Genomic DNA, 23,537 nt, shown 5'->3' with positions numbered 1-23,537 from the left:
AATGCCGACACCAAAGCAAAAGAGGTGGCGCTAGCAATCATGAGCGTGGACTTGACCAACATGTCCCTAAAGCAAAGAAGTTGGTTCGCGAACAGACAAAAGGAGATGTTCAACCAATACGGCATGAACTAGGGGAGGCCTCGACCATGGACTATGGCCTTTTTGAAGGCTAGCAAGTGTGCCTGCCACTGGCTTTATTGCAACAAGATAACTTGGGGGTTGTTCATTTTGAAGGTTGGCTAGTGTGCCAGCCGATGTCTTTGACGCCGACAAAAGAACTTGGGGGTTGTTCATTTTGAAGGCTGGCCAGTGTGCCGATCGTTGTATTTGTTGCCATCGTGAAACCTTGGTGGTTAATCATTTTGTAGGATGGCATATGTTTTGCCGTCCGCTGGCTTTGTTGCCGGCATCGAACTATGGTCGCGGACATGAACTACGGCCGCGGTGGCAAGATTTCAGGGCGGAAGGATGAGATGCGGTTCTGCGTCACATTCAGGAAAACAGCCAGACCCATCCATAAGAGAGCACCAGGTAAGCCCCGAAACGTTTTCTAGGGTTTCGAGTGGCAGGGCGGCGCACGAGGTGAACTCGGGGGCGCGAGACTAGGGTTTTGACGACCGCCGGATCATCTACTCTTCGGTCACCGGATCTCGTCAGCCAGCTGCTCGGGGTGATCAAGGGGGGACCTGGCGTCCTTTCCCACCCTTGGCGGCGCTGCCAGTAAGGGGATCGGGGAAGGCCGGGCGATCTGATGGCGGAGAGAAGCGCCATGGGAGGAAGGAGAGGGAAGACGAGGGAGGCTGAGACGATGGAGCAGATGATGGACAGACTGGATCTAACGGAGAAGGAGAAGACGAAGCTTGTCATCGATGAGGATGAGGAAGCGAGCATTGAAGAACCCTACGCACTCATCGGGAAGGTTTTGTACTGAAAGGCTTTTCATGTGAACACCATTGAGGAGGCCCTGCGCTCGGCATGGGGCAACCCTAGGGGGCTTAGCTTCCGGCCAAAGGGGGAGAATGTTTTTCTTGCCAGTTTCGCCATCAAGCGGGACTGCGATCGGATCTTCGAGGGAGGTCCATGGATGGTGGGGAAGCACTGTGTGGTTTTGGAGAGGTTTAACATCAGATCGCGCCCATCCGAGCTCAAGTTCGATAAGATCAAAATCTGGGCAAGAGTGATAAACCTCCCTTTTAACCTTTTATGTCCACCATGGCCGAAGCGACTTGTAGGCATGGTAGGTGATGTGGTAGCGCTGGATGCGAATGAGAAGGGGTTTGCATATGGTGACTGCCTGAGATTTAGGGCTTGGATCAAAGTAGATGAACCTTTGATGCGTTGGGTGTAGTTGGAGAAAGCAAAAACGAAAGAGTCGGAATTTTTGACATCCAATATGAAAATCTACCTTACTTTTGCTTCTCATGTGGGATGCTGGGACACGCTGAGTTAATGTGCCCTACGCCTGCTGGGAGAGATGAGCATGGGATACCGTCGTATCGGGAGGCTCTAAGATGCGTAGCCAGCAAGAACAAGAGTTGGGGGATAACTCCAACTTACAAGCAGGAGACCGCCCGGGACATGGGGAGATAACAAGAGACAGAAGAAAGAGAGGAAGATGTGGAACCGGGGTTGGAAGTAAACTCGCCTGAGAAACCACCTTCTGGCAGAGTTAAGAACACTACCTACCAATTTAATGCAAGGGGAAGGGGTGCGAATGGCAGAGGAGGTAGGACGGGCCGAGGGCCAAACCCTGTCTATCGAAGGGTTGACATGAATACTTCTCAGGGGAGGGGCCGAGGTAGCGATCAGATGTTACTGCAAGATAGTGAAACGGTCATGAGGAAGAGGCAAAACGAGGAGACTGAGTCGTCTAGGTCACGAGAAGATAGCAGAGACTCGAAGAAAAAGAAGGCAGAGGAAGAAGAGACAAGGAACCTCGCGGAGGCTGGTCACCAGCCCCGCGGGAGCAATGAATTGTATATCTTGGAACTGTCGCGGGCTTGGGAAACCGGAGACAGTTCGTGAACTTCACGATATAGTGAAGAGAGAAGCTCCCGCCCTAGTCTTTGTTGCGGAGATGAAGATTGAGGGAAGAAGGGTTAGTGATCTCACTGCCTGACTTGGTTTTGAGGGTTGCTATCCCGTTAGTAGTGACGGCCTCAGTGGTGGACTGGCTTTGTTTTGGTCAAAAGAGGTTGATGTAACTCTTAATAATTTTTCAAACCAGCATATTGATGTGTTGGTTAAGAATAATGGTGATAATAAAAAGTGGCGGTTTACGGGTTTCTATGCGAAAGCTAGACGAAGTGAACGTGCAGAAAGTTGGAATTTGTTGAGATGGTTGAAGGCTCAAAGTGATGCCCCGTGGCTATGTGGAGGTGATTTTAATGAAATTCTTGATAGTTCGGAGTACTTTGGTGCCCATGACCGCCCGAAGTGGCAGATGGAGGGTTTTCGGCAATGTGTGGATGATTGTGAACTACATGATTTGGGCTACTAGGGTGTGCCCTTCACGTGGGATAACATGCAACATGGCAATGCAAACGTGAAAGTGCGGCTTGATAGATTCTTGGTGAATCCGGCGATGATGTCAATGTTCCCATCTTCTTTTGTGAGACACTGTCCAACGCCAAAATCAAATCACTGCATGCTAGTGGTGAAGATGAAGGAGGTAACATTGCCAGATGAAAGGTACCAGCACAGATTCATGTATGAGGAGGCGTGGCAGCAGGAGGAATCATATGATGAAGCTGTCCTACATGGGTGGCGCAAGGGGATTGGTACGCAAGGTCTACAGGGCATAGAACAGGCCCTGTTGGACATGCAGGTGCAACTTAGGACTGGAAGTCGAAAAAGTTCATAGATGTGAAGAGAAAAATCAAGAAAGTACGTAAGGGGTATGAGAACGAGAGGTCTAACTCTCTGTTTCGGGGACCAACAAAGAAGGAAAAGGACCTAGCCCGCCAGCTCTCGGAGCTCCTTCATAAGGAGGAAATCATGGCGCGGCAGGGGTTAAGGGCGGACTGGCTGAAGGCAGGCGATCGCAATACAGGCTTTTTTCAAGCTCGTGCTGCTTCATGCAAGAGCATTAATCGGATTCGGAGCCTTCAAACTACGGATGGAGGAATATGCGAGACAAAGGAACAGATTCATGCTGAGGTGCAGCAGTTTTATACTGGGTTGTACACGGCGCAAGAGTATACAGATGTGGAGGCAGTGCTTCACCATGTGCCACATAAAATTACAGATCCAATGAATGAACGGCTCATGAGACCGTTCAGAGAAGAAGAAGTGAAGGCTGCGCTCTTTGCCATGGGGCCGACGAAGGCGCCCGGATGTGATGGTTTCCATGCAGGGTTCTACCAACGCCACTGGGAGTTGATAGGGCCGGATGTTACAGCGGCGGTCCTAGGGTTCTTGAACGGAGGACACATGCCCGCCACGGTGAACAGCATGGTGATTGTGCTTATATGTAAGGTAAAAAAACCGCAAAATATTACACAATATAGGCCGATCTCATTGTGCAATGTTATATACAAAATCTGCTCTAAAGTACTTGCTAATCGCTTGAGGGAGATTCTTGATGAGATTATTGCAGAGGAGCAGAGTGCTTTTGTCCCGGGACGGTTGATCACTGACAATGTCCTAGTGGCATATGAGTGCATACACTCAATGTGAAGAAAGAGAGGAAAACAAGGTTGGTGTGCGATCAAGATCGATATGATCAAGGCTTATGATCGCATTGAGTGGGAGTATCTGGAAGGGATAATGCGCCAACTTGGGTTTCATGAGCGATGGATAACCCTTGTTATGTCGTGCGTGACGACAGTGAGTTTCCAGGTGAAAGTCAATGGAGAATTGCCGCCGGTGTTCTCACCGTCGAGAGGTTTCCGTCAGGGGGACCCGATCTCACCATATCTATTTCTGCTATGCGGTGAGGGCCTCTCATGTTTGCTACAAAACTATGATGGAGGATGGGTAGATAGGGGAATCAGAGTTAGCAATAATGCCCCGTGGATTTCCCACCTCTTATTTGCAGATGACTGTTTAATTTTCATGAAAGCTGACTCCAGAAGCGCCACTAGGCTAAATGAAATTATGCATCAGTATAGCATTGGCTCTGGACAAAGTGCAAACAAGCAGAAAAGTTCTGTGTTTTTTAGCCCTAATAGTGGCTCGTCAGTTAAGAGGGGAGTCAAGGCAGTCCTACAAATTCAGAGAGAAGCGATGTCAGAAAAATACCTTGGACTCCCAACAGCTGCAGGTAAAATTACAGAGCAAGTTTTATTCATATTAATGAAAGATCAAGGGCAAGAGTACAAGGGTGGTGCGAGAGGAAAATGTCATGTGCAGCTAGAGAAGTTCTTTTGAAGTCAGTGGTCCAAGCTTTACCGGCCTACTCTATGAGTTGTTTCAAACTCATAAAAGGCTTGTGCAAGAAAGTTACGACAAATATGTCCAAATACTGGTGGGCTGGATCACTAGACGAAGAGGAATGCATTGGCAATCTTGGGACAAGATGTGCTTTGCAAAGTCACAAGGAGGAATGGGATTCCGAGACTTGGAAACTTTCAACGATGCGATGTTGGCAAAGCAAGCATGGAGGCTTCTCGAGAATCCAAATAGCTTGTGTGCACGAGTGCTTAAAGCACGCTATTTAGGATTTCCTAACGGCGGGCTGCCCCGCAAGTGCTTCTAAGACATGGAAAGCAATAATCATAGGGAGAAATATGTTGCAGAAGGGACTCATTCGGCGAATTGGAAATGGAGAAACCACCGAAGTGTGGCATGACAAATGGATAGATGGGACCATATCTATGAAACCGTTGGGAGCCCTCAAGCCAAACTCAGTCCAGCTAGTGTCGGACTTGATTGATCCGGTGTCAAATCAGTGGGACAAGGAGCTCATCCAGAGCATTTTCTATGCACCTGATGCGACATCTATTCTTGCCATGGCAAGACCGCGGGTGGCAGGCACGGATGTGTGGGCATGGTCACGGGAAAAGTCTGGTGTCTTCACGGTCCCGTCGGCATACAGACATGAAATGCATTCTAAGCTACAGGTAACTGAGATAGTTGGTTCATCATCGGGTGAATCGACCATGTGGAAGGCATTATGGAAGATCAATGTGCTTCCAAAGATCCGGGTGTTTTGGTGGCGCGTGCTAAAGGACTTCTTGCCGTCTTTTGGAGAGCTTAAGAGGAGGCATATCAAGCAACTACCGAACTGCCCGATGTGTGGACATGACAACGAGACGCTGTTTCACTCGCTTATGGAATGTGACCATGCAAAATGTTTTTGGGAAGCGGCAGAACGCTTCTTTGGTATTGATATACCGCGGTTACATCCACTGTCATGGTCCCGAGATCTACTAGATCAACGCTTATTTAAGAAGGAGGTGGCAGCTATTATGATCACTGTAATGTGGGCTGTGTGGCACTCCAGGAACAGTTATACCCATGGTGAGTTAGCATATCAGACGGTCAAATCACTGGTGATTATAGAAGAGATTATCAGGGCATTGGAGATCCCTGAGAGGAAGAAGACCCAGCCTACTACTATCCAAAGGTGGCTACCACCTGAGGAGGGGTGGATAAAGCTCAACACCGACGGAGCGAAGGATGCGGGGCTAATATGTGGTGGGACGGGCTTCATTGCTCGAGACCATCATGGAGCGCTTGTCAGAGCGGGAGGAGCACGATATGATGGCATTACTGATCCTTTATCCGTTGAACTACTTGCATGCAGAGACGCGATCCAAATGGCACGTGACATGGGCTTGCAGCAAGTGGTGGTGGAGACGGATTGTCAGGAGATCCAACGACTCTGGGAGGCACCTCAGAGGTCGACGTGTTTTCATCTCATTCGGGAGATGAAGGAGTTGTCTACATTCTTCCAGGGATTTAGGCTACGGTTTGCGGGTCGCCAGACTAACATGGCGGCACACCGTCTAGCTAGGCATTCGTTAAAACTTTCTGTTGTTATGCATTTGTTTGATACAATCCCTGGGTGGCTGACTGATTGTTTGCAGTCAGACATGCTAGCGTCTAATGAATAAAGAACCCGAGGGCGTTTTAGCTTAAAAAAAAAGCCAGACTCATCCATTGTCGTACCCAAACGGATAAAATTCGAATAAAAGCGGACGTTGGTTTGGTATAGGCAGTACTTCAGTTGGAGTTGACCTTATCCTACATTCCCATACATCCGCTCATCCGTTCCTCACGAATCGCGTCGCGACTAGATAAATTTCCTCGTATTTCGGCGTTCTTCCGCGCAAACTCCTCGTGCACCAGTTCCCACGCACGCAACAGCGCCGTGCCTCGGCCGACGCCTTCTTTTTTGTTTCTTTGAGAGAGAAGAGAGAGTCAAAACGGCCGACGCCTTCGAGATATAGCCCGTTGCCCGTCTTGGGTACCGCCGCGGCGCGGCCCGGGCCAAAGAGGCCGGCGTGGGGCCGCCCAGGCACAAGCCGATGCCGCACCCGCCGGCAGCCGAACACGTACGCACGAGAAAAGAAGCCGCAACTAGGGATGTAAACGGATCGGATCGGATCGGATAATGCTTTTACCATATCCTTTACCATATTTTTTGGCCGGATTCGGAGCGGAGCGGATAATGACCGGATGCGGATTCGAATGCGGATTATGTCGGACTACGGATACGGAGCGGAGGCGGAGTAAATTCGGACAGGAAACGGATAAAAATTATCGGATGATACGTGCAAAGACATGATTTATTTCTACTAAGCAACAATATGAAAACATGTTTTCATCCAAGCGCGTAACACTAGAGAGTGGCGTTCTAAAGTTATAAATCACCAGTATAGCAACAATATGCAGTACCGATAAAATGCTGATAGCATTACACATAGAGCCCAAGACGAAGGTCGTACTTAAGAAAAACTTAATTCAATCGAAGTTTTTATTTATTATGAAAGGCAAGTATTCGATCAAGTAGAAGCCGGTAATCATCCTTGATTTCTCTTCGACATGGTGTTCTTCCAATCCACTGGCATCACCCTGTGAGAATGATAAGAGATATTAGATCATTAGATGCTACACTTGACAATCAGAGAAATTATTTATACTTGGTTGTGGACAATTAAGTAGTTCGAACACACATGCATCAACTCTGATGTGTATATATCCACATGATTAATTTGAAACTTCTTAGCGTATGTGTATATATAGAGAAGAGAAACATCAAGCATCAGATATTGTATGCATGGATGCACGTACTATACATACATGACTAATTAAATTATATTGACATCTGACCGGTAACTAGCAACATACATATCCAATCATGGGTACAGATGCATATATAAATGTATCTCTAATCTGATCGGCATGTGATTCGTAACTATCACGTAGCAGCACACATATAAAAGGCATATATTAGTAAAATTAATCCATATGTCCAAAGAGGATACAGACTGGTAATATATACTAATATACATCAAAGAATTGTCGTTATAACTACATACCTAAACTTCTTGCTCCGGATGCAGGTGATCAGCCTCTTATTCAATATCGGTTCCTTGATTATCCTATGTATCAGCAGCATGCAAGTTAAGGAAAATATTGTTATTATTTTACAGAAATAAAATAGCAGTAATGTTCAAGAGGTAATCAGACATACTTGCATAGCTAGCCTCTCCCCTAAAGTTGAAGTACTCATGGTATAATCAAAATTGTCATCATCACTGCCAGCTTCTTCTTGTTGCTACAAAGTCCCGGAAATATATTAGCATTAGATCATGTATAGGGCATTAATCATCATGAAGGCAAGTCTCTTGCAAAATGAGTAAGAGTGGTAGAGAGGGCAGAGCCTTACCTTTTCGTCAAGCTTTTCCTCCAGACTCATATTAGCAACAAGGGTTTCCACAACCTCCAAGTCATTCACAATAGAACCAAGTCTATCCCCTCTTTTATTGTCATTTTTCCTAGATGCAGCAACCCAGTCTTTTGTACATATTAATGCTTCCACTACATGGGGGTCAAGACGACTGCGGAATGGATCAATAACACGACCACCGGCACTGAAAGCTGCTTCCGAGGCAACGGTGGACACTTGTATGGCCAAAACATCACGAGCAAGCATTGCTAACACAGGATATACATCTTGATGTGTTTTCCACCATGATAAGATGTCAAAGTTCTCAAAAGCAACCTTTGAAAGCCTTACTGTAGCTTCTGCCATGTACTTATCCAAGTCAGTGTCACCTTCATTAGACCCATGAGTGCCCTGCTGAGACAAAAAATAATCATCTTCATCTTCTACCATAAGATCAGTATTGCCTTCTTGGGAAGTGGTAGTATAGGTAGGTCCATCAGTGCTCTGTGAATATTTAGAAGCATATGCTTGGTACATCTGCTTCACAGCAATAACCAACTCTTCTACTTTACCACGATACAGTAGTTCCCCATGAACCTTTCTCATGTAATGTTCAATTCCACTTCTCTTGTATCTAGGGTCAAGAAAGAAGGCAACCGCAAGAGCAAGATTCGACTTCCTCCAGTACTTATCAAATTTAGTTTGCATAGAAACTGCCATCTTTTTAATAGTAGTATCACTACTTTTACGCCAACCAGAAATTAAAGCCTTGATCTCACAGAAGCCTTTATAGAATAAGTTTGCTGTTGGATATTGATTACCTGATAGTAGAGTAGTGAGATCATCAAACTTCTTCAAGCATCTACAGAGGGTAAGAGCCTTGTCCCAATCATCAGCTGTTGGAGCAAACTTGTCAAACTTCTTTTTGTCAATCTCATGCAACCTATCAAAGGCCTTCTTATAATATAGGGCATCACTCAACATGTGGTATGTGGAATTCCACCTTGTTTGGACATCCAACCGTAGACCTTTTTCTGTGGGCAACCCACACTCAGATGCACACTTATAGAATTCCTCCTCCAACTGAGGCGATGATTTTACTGCCAAAACAAATGCCTTAACACCCCAAACTGCATTTGAAATCTGATCAAGACCATCTCTAGCAACCAAATTAAGAACATGATTTGCACATCTCACATGAAAGAATTCACCATCACATACTAGAGGGGAGTACTCTTTCAGTTTACTAATGACATGTTTAACACAAACTTCATTTGAAGATGCATTGTCCAAAGTAAGAGAAAACATTTTTTTCTCAATAAACCATCGCAAAATGCAAGCAAGAAATTCTCCAGACATGTTAAGACCAGTATGGCGCCCTTCTACATGCATAAATTTGATGATCCTTTTCTGAATAATCCATTCATCATCAATCCAATGCACAGTGACACACATGTACCCTTTATTCTGATTTGATGTCCACATGTCCATTGTGGTGCTAAAATGACAGTTAATTGTTTTGAAATACTCATACAACTTATCCTTCTCTGTTTGAAACATAGCCACTATTTCATTTTTAACAGTGTTACGATTCTTCAGAGGAAATGAAGGGCGCAAGGATTTGATGAAGTCACGGAAGTATTCATGCTCAACAATATTGAAGGGATATTCATGCATGATTATTGCCAAGTAGAGCTTTCTCAAGGAAGACTCTTGATCATACTTATAAGCCTCAACAGCAACAGAACCATGTTCCTTCTTCTCTACTTTGAGCAACTGTTGGCCTGACTTCACACTATGCATCTTAATATGGTTCAAGAAGACTGATGTCCCATTCCTGCTATTTCTCCTTGCATCATAAGTGCAGTACTTGCATTTAGCCCATGCTTCCTTAACTTTCTTGCCATCTACCACCACCATCTTGAAAAACTTATCAAAATGGTCTCAACATTCTGATGTGGTCTTCTTTTGTTTCTTCCCTACAGGCTCATCTACTCTGGCATCCTGATTATCGCCCTCCAGATCAACCACTTCATTTTCAACTTCATTGCCACTGCCAATATTCCGTGGCTCTTCATCTCGACTTTCAGCTGGGGGTGATACAACCATACTCTCAACTGCACTTGTTCTTGCAGATGTTGATTTTTTCCCCAATATCTTTTTCAGACGATCTATAAAAAAATAACAATACAAAAGTAATCAGTCACTTTTTACTTATCAAAGTAATTAGTATCTTAGAAGGATCGGCAAGTAAGACATTAAACATCATAAATTCAGTGTTTTGTAGTCTATTAACATAAAGCCTACTCGACTACTACAAACTTGCCCAATGTCATGTATGGTGGATGTCGATCATGGCCACGAGCAACACTGCTTTTGCTCCGCACGGTGATCTGAACTGAATAGTATACGTGGGTGCCGAAGTGAAGTGGCATGCTGCAGTTTGCCTGCAAGGCTGCAAGTGAAGCCAACTTACGTGCCAGAATGTTTTTCTCTGTAGCTGAGTTGAACTAGCTGGGTGTGTCGGTTGTGTTTAAATCAGGTTGTGTTGCCAAGTCGATCTTGTATAAATGTTTAAGTATTTGTTGTACAGAAAAGGCTAGCTGAAAATTGAAGAAGAAAAGGGCAAGTGTTGGCCGGAACCAAATACTACTATTTCTGTCTGTCTCTGTTTTTCAGCTATTCTGTTTTTGTCTGAAAGTCTGAAGAATACGTCTTTCTGAAACACGGCATGTGTGTGAGTCTACAGAAAGTAGAGAAAGACGAGAGAGATTGTGAGGGTCTGACCATAGATACATTGATTAAGCAAGACGTGTAACTGCAAGAAGCTAGCCCAAGGACGAAGCAAGCAAGCAATCGGATTGATTTCTAGAGCTAGCTATTGGATTCATTGCTTTCAACCTGGTGAGTTTAGAGGAGTATGTCAGTATGTGCGTACGTGCTACTGGTCACGTTCTATCGGTGTGTTACCAATGGCGAGCTGCGTCGACGAGAACCCATGTCAGATCCATGCAGACCGCCATCAAGACGGCGGACGTTTCCCATCGTTGCTTCGGGGCTGCCGATCATGGCCGTGAGAAGCATCAGCCACACCGTTGAGGCGTTACGACGTTGGAGTGCCTTTTGCCTGTGGTGTGGGCATGTGGCTGCTCACGGCTCCATTGACAGCCGAACATGATCATAGATCATCGGTGCTCTAACTTGCGCAGGACTGTGTGCATCTACGAAATCACTTACCTCCTTTGTTGGCACCAACTGATTGGCCACGAGCATCTTTGACCATCGTTGAACCACCAGACTATCGAAGAGATCAGAGATGTAGCCGGCGGCCAGGGAGAAGCAACAATGCAAGATGGCAAATTGGCAATGGAGAGAGGGGTATGTATGCGCTATTGTCGTTGTGCTACCAATTTTACAAGCGGTGATTGTGTACGCCATTATGGTAGGAGTATATCGGGTTAGTGCAAATCAACAATTACTAACTTTAATGGGCTTATATGGACCGTCTCGTCTGGGCTTATTTTATCGGATATAATCCGGTTTTCCTACCTCGGATAATCCGCAAAAAATAGCGGATAATCCACATCCGCTGGATACTAGGGATACCAAATCCGCTACCATATCCGTCGGATATCCGACTGATCGAAATCCGTATCCGCATCCATATCTGGCGGATTCACATAATTGCATACCATATCCTCAAAAACGGATGCGGATGCGGATTCGGAGCGGAAATTATCCGTACCATTAACATCCCTAGCCGCAACAGAAGGCGAACACATGATCGGGCGATGCCGCGGTGCGGGGCAGGTCACGAAGACGGCGATACGATTCCGGCATCGCTTTTGGAGCCTGAGACGAGAGCCCAAGGAGGACAGACCACAGAGCGCGCTGTGGCCCGTGCCAGATCAGGTCCCGCCCAGTTTCAACAGTTAAAATTGCAGGTGGCCCTGTTTGAATTCATAGGTTAAAGTTATTTGGGCTCAACTAACCCAAAAATATCCAAACAGAAGGGTTAGTTTGGGTTAGATGCCCTCTCAAAAAACTAACCGACACAAGAGGTGCTTATTTGGGTTAGTTCTTTTTCGGACTACTAAAAACATAATTTTCTTTCGCTCTTCCCACAGCAGATTCCTCTCCACTTCCTCGAAGCTTCTCGTCCTCTCCCTCCCTCCCTCTCGCACCGCATGTGTAGGCGTCTCGTCGTATCCGTGCTACCATCCGCTGTCGGTAAGCAGCCCCACCCTATCCTCACGTTCCAACCCCCTCGTCTCCCTGCGGCCCGTTCGCCTGCCGGTAAGCAGTTGCGGCTCGTCCTCGTCGGCCTCGGCCAGCACGGTTCCTTGCGCAGGGACGGCGGATTCGGCCGGCGGGCTGCGCGAGTGGCCAGCACGGCTCCTTACTGGACGCGTCCCCGTCTGCCTCGGCCACACCAAATCTGGCAGAAAATAGGAAAAAAGCATTTCCATCCAAATATCTATTTGGTTAGAGTTAGTACAGTGTTAGTTCAGAATTAGAATCTAACTCTAACCTTTAATTGAGTTAGAGTATCTAAACAGGGGCGTAGTAGTTTCTGCGCTAACACAGCGTGCAAATCACTTTGCTTCTCCCCGTTCCAACAGGCATCCTCGTTGCCTGATGCTCGGTGCGTGCATGCGGCGCGACACCATCCGTCCGTGGCCCCGGGCTGCCCGCATCGCCCACGGCCGAGTCCGCGCGGGCGCGACACTATAAGCGCCGCCCTGGTCCCGCGGTCGGTTCGACGTGTCTCGCTCTCGCGGCCTAGAGCCTACAGATGGGTTCCATGCAGTTGGCGCCGGTGCGAGCCACGAACGGTCTGGGGAAAGCCTCGCCATCATCGCGGGGAACCGCCGTGGGGAGTCTCAGGGTACGGCCTGCGGCCTACAGGGCGCAATCATATGCGCGTCGGGGTCGTCCTTTTCTCCATTTTCACTTCCCCGTGAAGCGAAGCGAATGATGGGTGCGACTCCGTTAGAAGCGGGCAGTACTGCCCTACAGGTGACTCTGGCTCTTGTTCTGTTTCCCTTCGCTGCGATGATACAGACACAGTGTCCGGCTGTGCGTGCTCGATCAAAAACGGGACCGCGTGGTGGCTTGCTTGGCGCAGCCAGCAGCAGGGAAAGACGGGCCCGCCTCCCACTCCCACGCAAAAAATATGATCCGAACGCATCGATATCCAGACGATCTCATGCCGCGGCGCGTAGTTTATTATTTTACGCCACCCGCACCCGATATGTGCGCGCATCGACGCGCGTGGCGGTGCGGTGCCGTGCCGTGCCCATCGCGGCGCCCCTCTCTCCGCTCATCCCGAGCTGGCTCGGCCAGGGCCGAGGAGGAGCGGGGGACAGGCCCGCAAAGCCCCCTGTACCTCTTGTAGTAGATCCTGTTAGGAATCTCTATTCCTAATGAAGCAGTTGGTAGTCTCGCTTTCAGGGTTTTTTTCGTCCCACCACTTTCGTTCGGGTTTTTTCGTAGGTTAACCGTCGTAGATTTTTTTCGATGCTGCTTTCTTATTTACCGGTTTATTTACCCATCAGCTCTTTCCTTGCAAATCAGCACTTTCCAAACGTGCACGTAATCACGGATCTAAATTTACTAACTTATCCAAATCAACCGATACCTTCCATTATTGCAAATTTCTTTAGGAAATAAATAATAGATTTTAAGGAAACAAATAAAAGATTTTAAAGACGCATCATACTTTACTAACAATCACTAAAAATCAAATCTAAATTAATTAACCTTACCTTAAATCACTCAATCACTTTAATTAAAAAACATTTTCTTTCCTAACTGCAGTTGGTAGTCTCGCTTCCAGGTTTTTTTCGTCCCACCACTTTCGTCCGGTTTTTTTCATAGGTTAATCGTCGTAGATTTTTTTCGATGCTGGTTTCTTATTCACCGGTTTATTTACCCCTCAGCTCTTTACTTGCAAATCAGCACTTTCCAATCATGCACGCAATCACGGATCTAAATTTACTAACTTATCCAAATCAACCGATACCTTCCATTATTGCAAATTTCTTTAGAAAACAAATAATATATTTTAAGGAAACAAATAAAATATTTTAAAGACGCATCATACTTTACTAACAATCACTAAAAATCAAATCTAAATTAATTAACCTTACCTTAAATCACTCAATCACTTTAATTAGAAAACATTTTTTTTCCTAACTGCACCCCGCTTAGTGTGCACATAACAATCCCAAGTAATTAGAGTCACATGATTGAATCAATTTATTTAGAGTGACATAATTGAATTCATTTATTAACAATAATCCTCACCAAAAGTGTGTTTAGCAATTTTAGAGGGCGGACCAAAACTCTGTCATCCGCTCGCCCGCGTTTGTTTAGTTACAGGAAAAAATGGCATAATATATGGAAACAACACGACCGTGGAGGCGGCGCAATCTTCGGGGATAGGGGATCGGAGGAGAAGGATTGGCCTGGCAGCATGATCGGGGTGCTTCCCCGCGGCCGCGGCCGTCCTCGCGATGCCACCTACCCGAAATCAACGCTGCTCCCTGTCGTCAGCCGAGGCGACGCCGCTTGCCCTCCTACCCACGGTCCGCATCCGCGTGCAGCTACGGCGGGAGGAGAAGCGACGGGGCCGAGGTCCTTCATGTGTTCCGGGATGGAGGCCAAGATTTCGTCGAGGTCGTTGCTGCCTCCTACACTCAGCGTGTGTCGCCGAGATCGAGGCGAGCATGAGGAGCTGTGGCCACCGCCATGGTCACCCCATCGCAGGGGATGGAGCACGCCGTCGGCCTACAGCTTGTGGAGATCACTGTTGCTCTTCAGGTCGCGTGGTGACCGGATCTTGCCGATGTGTCCCTCCCCAACGACCTCCTCTTCGCCCGGTTGGCCGGCATGAATCTCGCCACTACTGCCCTCAACTTCTCTGCCTCGAGCTCCACGGTCAGCCACCATGGATCCCCCAGCTGGAGGGTCACGTGAACCAGCCGTCCTCCCATGCTGCAGCGGCGAGAAGGTGACATGGCTCTCCGTACACGAAGAGTGGAGTTCAGTCAAGTACTTATATACTTGGCCTCTACTGCTGATCCATGTACATGGAGAAGAACAGACAACCGCTCATTCATGCTTCGTTCCACTCCTTTGCGCTACATTACTGGAGGTGACATTTTCCTATCTCTCTATGTTGTAACAAGCCTGCTGCCTGCATAGTTAATGGATTTTTTATTTAAATTTATCGCTGCTTAGTGCTTTGTTGCAATTGTTCACCCAAGATTCTTATATATAATTTGAGCGTATGTAGGCATACTTAGCTTTGCTATTCCATTTTTTCTGGCGCATAGAAATAAGAGTATTGTCCAGGTTAGGTATTCAATTGAGTATGGTATTTGGATTGCTATCAGAATGTCTTTTCTATGCATGTGATTTCTCACATCTGGTTATAACATTTGTGAAGACGTGCATTTGCACGTGCACTTGGAAGCGGGCCTGTGGCCCGCGCTGGACGGCGCCGACGCCGACCCGAGCCACCTCAGCCGCGTATTCTTGGAGCTGTGGCTGGTCGATTTACATGAAATTAATTCCCCCAGTTCTGGTGGCAAATATAATACACATAATCCATATTGTTATGCACTAGCGTGTATGTGTGAAATAGACGGATTATGGTCCCGTACACAATAAGATAGATATGCGTGTGTGTTAGAGAGAGAGGGAGAGGGGGTAGAGAGTGAGGAAGAGGGAGGAAGAGTGTGTGTCTCTGTGTGTGAGGATTTGATGGTAAAAAAGATCGTCAATGTCGTAATATTACTCTTAAAATTAATGTGACCCCGTTGCAACGCACGGGCGTTCTTCTAGTAGATTTTATATGTTAGTTAATTAACACGGGTTAATTAATGAACCGTCATTAGTTGAATAGGTGTGTCCAACACCGAACAGACGCCTCGTACGGACGCATGTGTCCGTACAGACGCATTCTTTCCCTTCCCATCTCTATTGTAACTACCGAGTGTATATATATCTTGAGAATCAATGAAATCAGGAGCCTTTCCTTCATTCAATCACTTTTACATTCAACATGTTATCAGCCCTTTGCCCTAACCCGACCCGAGCAAGCGATTAGGCCACTAAACAAACTGGCAGCGCCGGCGGCGCCCGCACACTATCAATCCGTCACCGGCGATGTCTTTGATGGCCGAGAGACAGCCGAACGAGTGCGAGCCCAGACCTCTTTGACGCATCGCGTTGTCCCCGGCGGAGCGTTTTCACGAACGGCTCGCCTGCGAGCAACGCGGAACTGGCGACAGTCCAAGCCCACCGGTGCGTGATGCGTGCACGCCTCACGCTGCAGAACGGCACGGCGGCGCAAGTCTCCAGCCGGCGCGTGGTCGCGTGGCCTCGACCTCCCGCATCAGCCCGAGGCGTTCACGGCCCAGGCGCGGCGAATCTCTCGATCTGGGAAGAAACCAGATGCAAATGAGATGAAAGCACAAAATCCAGAGAGAAAGGTAAGAACGGGGAGGGGATCAGAAGGAAACATACAAGATCCCTGTAACACATCTCGTACAAAACGACAATCATCCAAAGACCAACTCTGTATCTTGATTGATACATCAATCAGGTGATTCAATTCCAATTTCGTTCCTGCACGAAGTAAGCACTAACCTCCAGGGCGTCGTTTGCATGCCGTCCAAGGCAAACTTCGGCGGCGACCCATGGCCCGGACAACGCTGCCTCGGCCAGGCTCCTAGCGGAGCGGCGGAAACCTTCGGCCCGGCTGCTCCCAGCCTGCACCCGGAGGCGGCCGCAGCGGCCAACGGCCGGTGCCCGGCATGGCAATGCCCTCAGGCGCGCGGCAGCGCGGTCCACAGCCCAGGCAGAGGCGACACCCTCTGCGCCCGACGCACCCCGGCGGCGCCCTCCATCGGTCTGAATCCTCGGCGCACAGCGACGAGCCCGCCACATGGCCATCATCCGAGGCTCTCGACCTCAGGGCGGCTCCCACGGAGCGACCAACCACGACGCGGCTATCCAGCCCTTCGGCGTGAGCGCACCATGAGCGGCAGTGGAGGCGACGTCCTCCGGCACGGCGCAGAAACCGACGGCCGGCAACGCCCTCTGGCGCGTGGCGTTGTACGAGCAAGCCCTCTGGCTACGGCCGGCGGCGCCATGAACCGCAGCATCGGTGCCTCTGTGCAGAACTAAACAAATCGATGGGTTTGTGATGCATCGAGGATGAGTGGATGACGATAGGGAACCTTATCCCTTCGGCCATTTGAGTCTAAGCCCTTCTAGTTTCTTTTATTGGCAAATGCATCATCAGACTTAATATTACTTGAACACAAGCCATCAGGTTTATTGTTTTAGATTTTGGTTAATACCACTATATAATATCGGTTGAGTTCCAAGGCATTGAGCCTATATGTTTTTGGATGGGCCGACCATTACATCTGCAATGGACCCTAAAGATACTAGTACTGTTCTTTACAATAAATGCAACAACTATGTTTTGCAGTTGATTTTCTTCTTCTTGCAAATCATGATGTAAATTCAAAACAATGATTGTGAAGTGTCATACTTAATATGACTACATCATATTTTATTTGCGTATCACAAGGTATGATGGCATCTACTGCGTAATTTGCAGATTATCCATCACTACTGTGAGGTCTACATTTTTTTATTTTAACAAGATAACTACCTTCGAAGTGCTCTTCCAAGTATTAATATTATATGTGACTACCTCAAGATATTATAAGGTAATACTGGCATCTACTGCAAATTTTGCAGACTATCCATTATTACAGCAAGGTCTACATCATGTCACTTGTGACAGATGATTACCTTTAAAGTGATTTCACACATTTTGCATAACATAAGGTAATAGAATTATGAACATCTACTGACAAAAGTCAGACTATGTTATCTATTGCTGCGAGATTTACACCGCATCCGGTGATTATCTTCAAAGTGTTATCCTATATAAATTGAGGTCTACACATATGAGTGTATAGCTAGCATCAGCTATCATAAAATTTGCTCCTTTGAAGCAATTATTGTTGTTCACTAAAATTATTTACTCTCCTAGTAAAGAGATAATAATAATGATCTTACATGATTAAAATGGCATTTTTTTTCTATTATGAATTATTTAAGCATAATTTTTCTTGAATAAGACGTGGAAAATTACACAAATATTACTATTTGTGATGATATTGTCGTCCATACATAAAGGTGGAGACCATAATTTATAGCAAAGATCGAGTGTCTCAAACACTATTACAAGATCCACATCACATTTTGGGTTGATATTTTATAGTGACTAACCCCATGTTTGAAAAATGTCATGGCTATTCTCTTGATAGCTAAATATGTACATATTCATTTTATATGTCGCAAACTTCACTTAGTTCTCAAACTAAGTACATTATGGATGAGTATTTATTCACTTCGAATATTTTTCCTTTAAGAGAAACATGCTGCCATGAGCACATCACGAATGATCGCCCATTCGTTTTTCAAGACCTCAAGTCTATTGCATCTCACAATTCTGTCACATAATCAACTTCAAGTTGAGATCTCGTGATCAAATATTTTCATATGCAGATCCAGTTGAAAATTCCTTATACACTTTATCTCCTCTTAAGATGGTACTACCATTTTTATGATGAAGAAACATGGAATTTCTTAAAATCGTCAGATTCAACCAACGGGTGCTATACCATTATTTGAAATTTCTTACTAGTACCGACAATACTATGCAAGTTAGTGGTAACAACACAAAACCATGAGGAATTCGAAGTAAAGTGGATGCTAATAGACAACCAAAGATAGAATCATCTCTTAATAGGAATTGGTCATTTTCAAATGATCAAAAGACAGCTCTCCAGTTTGTCAAATGTGTGGTTATATAAGTATTGTATCTATGATTACCAGACCGTCAAACATATGGTTGAACCACACCACAAATTTATTAAAAGGCCAATAAGTTTAATGGGATAAATTTGAAAATTTGCAAATAACAACCGAATTCTAGTAAAGGATTGTTCTCAGAATCTTCATCAGAAGGAGGACCAAAATCTAGTGCAGAAAATGGAGGATGAACTCATTTGCACTCAAGAATATCGGGGACCTTAGGTAATGTCCTAATTATCCCACCATATTATTAGCCTATACTTGTACTGCAACATGTAGTAAAATGCCCAATATCATATCCCTTGGATACAATATTCGATAAATTTGAATGTATGCTTCAATTCATACTCAATATTGTTGCGCACACAATGATTTTCTAAGTATTAATAAATTAAATATTAGGCTTGATAGCCTTAGCCATCCTGGTTTGGGGGTGATTAGAAAATTGTTGACAATTCTGTTGGTCACAACTTAACAAGTTGCAAAATATTCCCCATATCATCAGATTATATGTGCACCACATGTGCCATAGGGGAAATCTATTTTAAGGAACTCTCACCTTAACAATTCTAAGCAAGCCACTTATTCTTCCTTGAACACATTCAAAAGATATATGTGGATTGCTTAACCATTATTTGGGGTAATTTAGATAACTTATGATACTCATATACACATTTATAATTTTTTTAAGTGTGTTTCTAATCACACACAACCATGATCTTACCTGATAAATTGCTTAACTTATCAAAGTAGGAGCAAAGTTCTCCTGAACAAAAGATAAATCCATTCGAATGGACAATGTCGTTGAACTCATTTCACGAGACTTTTCTGATTGCATTCAGTACCCTATGTACATACCCAGAATGGTTTAACTAAATTTCTTATCAAACAAAGTCAAATAAATTACATGACCACTTTCAAAGAATTGTAAATTTACTAGCCTCTTCCTGGACAAATACGGCCTTACACACTATAAGTATGATCTAAATCATACCAACTGCATATTATACTACTTTCCCCTTGTAGTAACTACGTGGAAATCAATAAAGTATTTCCCATCTGCAATAATTTCGTTACATACCGATATCACCACTCCAGCGTACATCAATGGGCACTCACAGACAATTAGGGATCTATGTGAGGAATAACAATTTATCCGTCAATCAAAATTATTCATAGCCCGTATGCTGATTGCATAAGAAATAAGGATATTTTCCGGCATTAGGGGGAGATAAGTACCACAAAGAATGCCGAGAAATAAATTATAAATGTTATTGACATTCAATCCTTATATCCACGTACTCAAAGAATCTAAACTAGAAGTTTAGAGAATCATATATTTGCAACACATTGCAAATCTGCCACAGACATTTACTGATGACAAGGTGTCACTAAATTCTATATTCCTGCAGTAAAGTGTCAGGAAGAGTGGAGGTACCTGACAAACCACTCTTCTCCCCAAATGAGAGCAAGAGGGGGAGAAAGTCTGACAACACGAGATATAACTTCTCATATGCTTCCGCGGAAACAGAGGAAATCAATTCCTCAACCAGTAAATGTAATTCAACATCAAGTTGAAAGACACCTCACTGGATGCTCATCATCCAAAGCCCGGCATAAATGTGCACAAATGTTTTGGTGCCGGGACATTGAAACACCTTACCTCCATTTGTTGTAGGAAATCACAAGGAGTTAAAAGGAATAAATATATTATCCACAAACTTCAATGATTCCATCAGAATCAAATAAACTAAAGACTACATTTGTCGACATATATTTCTTCTCAAATTGCTAAACCTTTTGGGCCCGAACCAAAATCCATGGTAGAGTGCCTCTTGCACTCATATTGGTTCACATAAAAGGAAGTAAGCAATGAAGAATAGCACTCGCTTTACAAATGAGTAGTATTTACCGCAGTAATACCTACTCCTCATAAGTATCTTCCATATGGAATACTAAAAACTTCTCATTCATAGACAAAGTCAATGAGGTGGTGAGAAAGCGAGGCTTGTAGCAAAAGGGTTCACGCAGAGACCCGACATCGATTATGATGTAACATACCCTCTTGGTATGAGCGAAATTATGTTTCGATACTAAATATCATTGGCAATAAAAATAATAACAATAACCATGCAGTTGATGGATGAAGTGGCTACATACTCATATGAGTCTCTCATTTCGGAAATCTCTATTCAAGTCCCTGAAGGGCTTATACTTCCGAATCCAAAAGAAAATCGCAACAATTTTTGTGTAAAACTTCATAAGTCACTCTATGACTTGAAATAGTCGGAAATCATATGGTACTACCGACTAAATGAGTTCCTTCTTCAAAAGGATTACTGGAATAATGATAATTATTTACATGTTTAATAAAGGAATCCCAGATTTGATTTCCTTTCATCGCCTCAGTATATATTGATGACCTCATCATCAATGTCTATACAAGACCTAAACATACACATAATCATCTCAAGACGGGAAATTTGGATTCAGCCAAATTTAGCTTAAGCTTACAACTTGAGCATTCTCTCAAGAATATATATCAGTCTACATATATCCAAGACATATATGAGAAGTCCAATGTGGATATATCAAACCAATAAAAGACATGTAATATGGTCATAGTACCCCTGATAGGGTACAAATCCATTCATACCTAGGGGTGATAATGAAGTGATATCAGACCTGAAGTTCTATCTCACTAATGTCAAAGCACTCATATAATTGCAAAACTACGTCAGGCCTGACACTAAATTTGCTATCTTTGTTTAGAGTACAACCCACAACAAAAGGTATATGGACGATATAAGAAATATTAGCTTATATCTCAAGCTCACAATAAAAGCTTGGATATTTCCATCAGGAAATACAAGATATGACCATGATATGATATAATGATATTGGCTCTTTCTTTGATCCCAACAATGCCATATCAATGACTGAATTTGCGGGAATAGCCTTCATATGGAAGTCATCTAAGTGAGCATTAATGGCTATTTCTAGTTATCATTTTGACATAATTGTTTTATCTAAAAGCATTGCAAAATATGCATGGCTTAGCAGAACGATTAACCACATTCAAAATCATGTGGTTGAGATTCATCAGAATCACATAACTTGAGTTATCAAGACGCTACCACTTGTGTTACTCAATACCTAAAGGTTATATGAAGAGCAATATCATAAAACACATTGCTCGAAAATTACTTACCCTCGGAAATTATAGAAAGTGAGGAAACAATTTGCAAACAACATACTTTGAAAATCCTACAGATTATTAATAATGTCATGATCATATCAATGGAATTTGTATTACACATTCTCCAGGTTTGCAAAGTTCAGGGGGAGTAATTTCCCAAATCTATAACCTGTTAACAATCATAAGACTGCATATATTGTACTCTTTTTCCCTTCATGAGTTTTTCCCTAATGGTTTTTCATAAAAGGTTTTTAATGAGACAATAGAAGCACAAGTGTACATATATGCCATATCATTTCTCCTTATATTTTTTCCCACTAGGTTTTAAAGGAGTTTTCAATGGTATATATAATCGCACTCTTTTTCCTTATGAGTTTTCTCTCAAAGTTTCTCATAATGGTTTTTAATGAGGCTATATCTTCTCAAAGATCATATATCATATACTTTCTATTTTCCCTATCGGGGTTTTTAAAGAAAGTACTCAAGACATATTTATTGGTCTCTAAACTTATTTATGAGTTTTATCCTTCTCCGAAGGTTTTTCTCATATGGGTTATCAAGAGACATAATCATTATATGTTGCCTCATTTTCTCCTTATTTTTTCCACTGGATTTAAAGGAGTTTTAGCAACATATCTACACTATTCTCCTTATATTTTTTTCCACAGGGTTTTTCGAGGAGACTTTAAAGACTATACAAGGATTTCTCAAGATGAATGACGAATATACAAGAAGCCTTCAGTAATGGATTATTCAAGAAGAGGTGTTGTACAAGGGAGAGTGTTAGGAATAGATTTTATATGTTAGTTAATTAACACGGGTTAATTAATGAACCGTCATTAGTTGAATAGGTGTGTCCAACACCGAACAGACGCCTCGTACGGACGCATGTGTCCGTACAGACGCATTCTTTCCCTTCCCATCTCTATTATAACTACCGCCTCTACAAGACGCCTCTTCGGAGTGTATATATATCTTGAGAATCAATGAAATCAGGAGCCTTTCTTCATTCAATCACTTTTACATTCAACAGATCCATCACCCGTGGCGTCGCCACTTGCTACGTGGTGCGCCAGCCACGGCTCCACGTGATGCTCACAGTCGGATCGCGTGCGTACGTACCATCGGTGTGGACTGTGCTTTGACATTTCAACGCGTTCCGTTCAGCATATGCTTGCTGCGCGCGTCCTTGTCGAGGCGTATTGGCATGTCCGAGGCATTAGCAGGCTGCTGCTGGCAAGCAGCTAGCGATGCACGTGAGAGCAACTTCAAGGGGAGACCTTGGGTCATCCGGACACGAAATTTCATCCAACGGGGCGACCTAAACGGACGACCTTGTCCGTCTGCTGTCCGCCCCCGATCTAAACTTGACCCAAATCTAAAAATAAATGGGTACAAAGCGAACAGAACCGGACGCTCTCGTCGACCGCTGTTGTCCGCTCGTGTCCGCCCCTGGTTGCCTCTGGTCCCACCTACCAGTGACTAACCACGAGCTGGTGTCTAGCTCCACCCACCCCGCGAAGAGGAGTGAGGCCACCGGCGAGAACAAATGCGCAGGCGGCCGCCGCGCTCACTGGAGAGCCCCCGAGCACC

At 44.7% G+C, this 23,537-nt stretch overlaps 1 protein-coding gene and 1 long non-coding RNA gene across 2 annotated transcripts; both read right to left on the bottom strand.

Annotated features, from left to right (window-relative positions):
* Positions 1 to 6,726: 6,726 nt before the first annotated feature.
* On the bottom strand, positions 6,727 to 7,914 carry LOC123158961 (uncharacterized). The gene is made up of 4 exons (XR_006479413.1): positions 7,838 to 7,914; positions 7,643 to 7,726; positions 7,488 to 7,550; positions 6,727 to 7,020 (listed from the first exon to the last, which is right to left on the bottom strand). It is a non-coding gene; the product is annotated as an uncharacterized lncRNA (long non-coding RNA).
* Positions 7,915 to 15,859: 7,945 nt separating this feature from the next.
* Positions 15,860 to 17,323, bottom strand: LOC123160741 (uncharacterized). Its single transcript, XM_044578584.1, has 2 exons — positions 16,496 to 17,323; positions 15,860 to 16,285 (listed from the first exon to the last, which is right to left on the bottom strand). The coding sequence occupies exons 1-2, from the start codon at positions 16,802 to 16,804 to the stop codon at positions 16,256 to 16,258; spliced, it is 339 nt and encodes a 112-aa protein (XP_044434519.1). The 5' UTR covers positions 16,805 to 17,323; the 3' UTR covers positions 15,860 to 16,255.
* Positions 17,324 to 23,537: the final 6,214 nt, after the last annotated feature.

Source organism: Triticum aestivum, chromosome 7B, assembly GCF_018294505.1.
Source record: "Triticum aestivum cultivar Chinese Spring chromosome 7B, IWGSC CS RefSeq v2.1, whole genome shotgun sequence".
In the NCBI taxonomy this organism is placed as follows: Eukaryota; Viridiplantae; Streptophyta; class Magnoliopsida; order Poales; family Poaceae; genus Triticum; species Triticum aestivum.
This window is presented reverse-complemented; position numbering and strand designations above follow the sequence as displayed.

Excerpts from the sequence above, each read along its gene's own strand:
- LOC123160741 (XM_044578584.1), bottom strand. The coding sequence starts at position 16,804 with ATGATGGCCATGTGGCGGGCTCGTCGCTGTGCGCCGAGGATTCAGACC. Across the intron at positions 16,286-16,495 it reads ATGCAAACGACGCCCTGGAG|ATCGAGAGATTCGCCGCGCC; the intron begins GTTAGTGCTTAC and ends GTTTCTTCCCAG.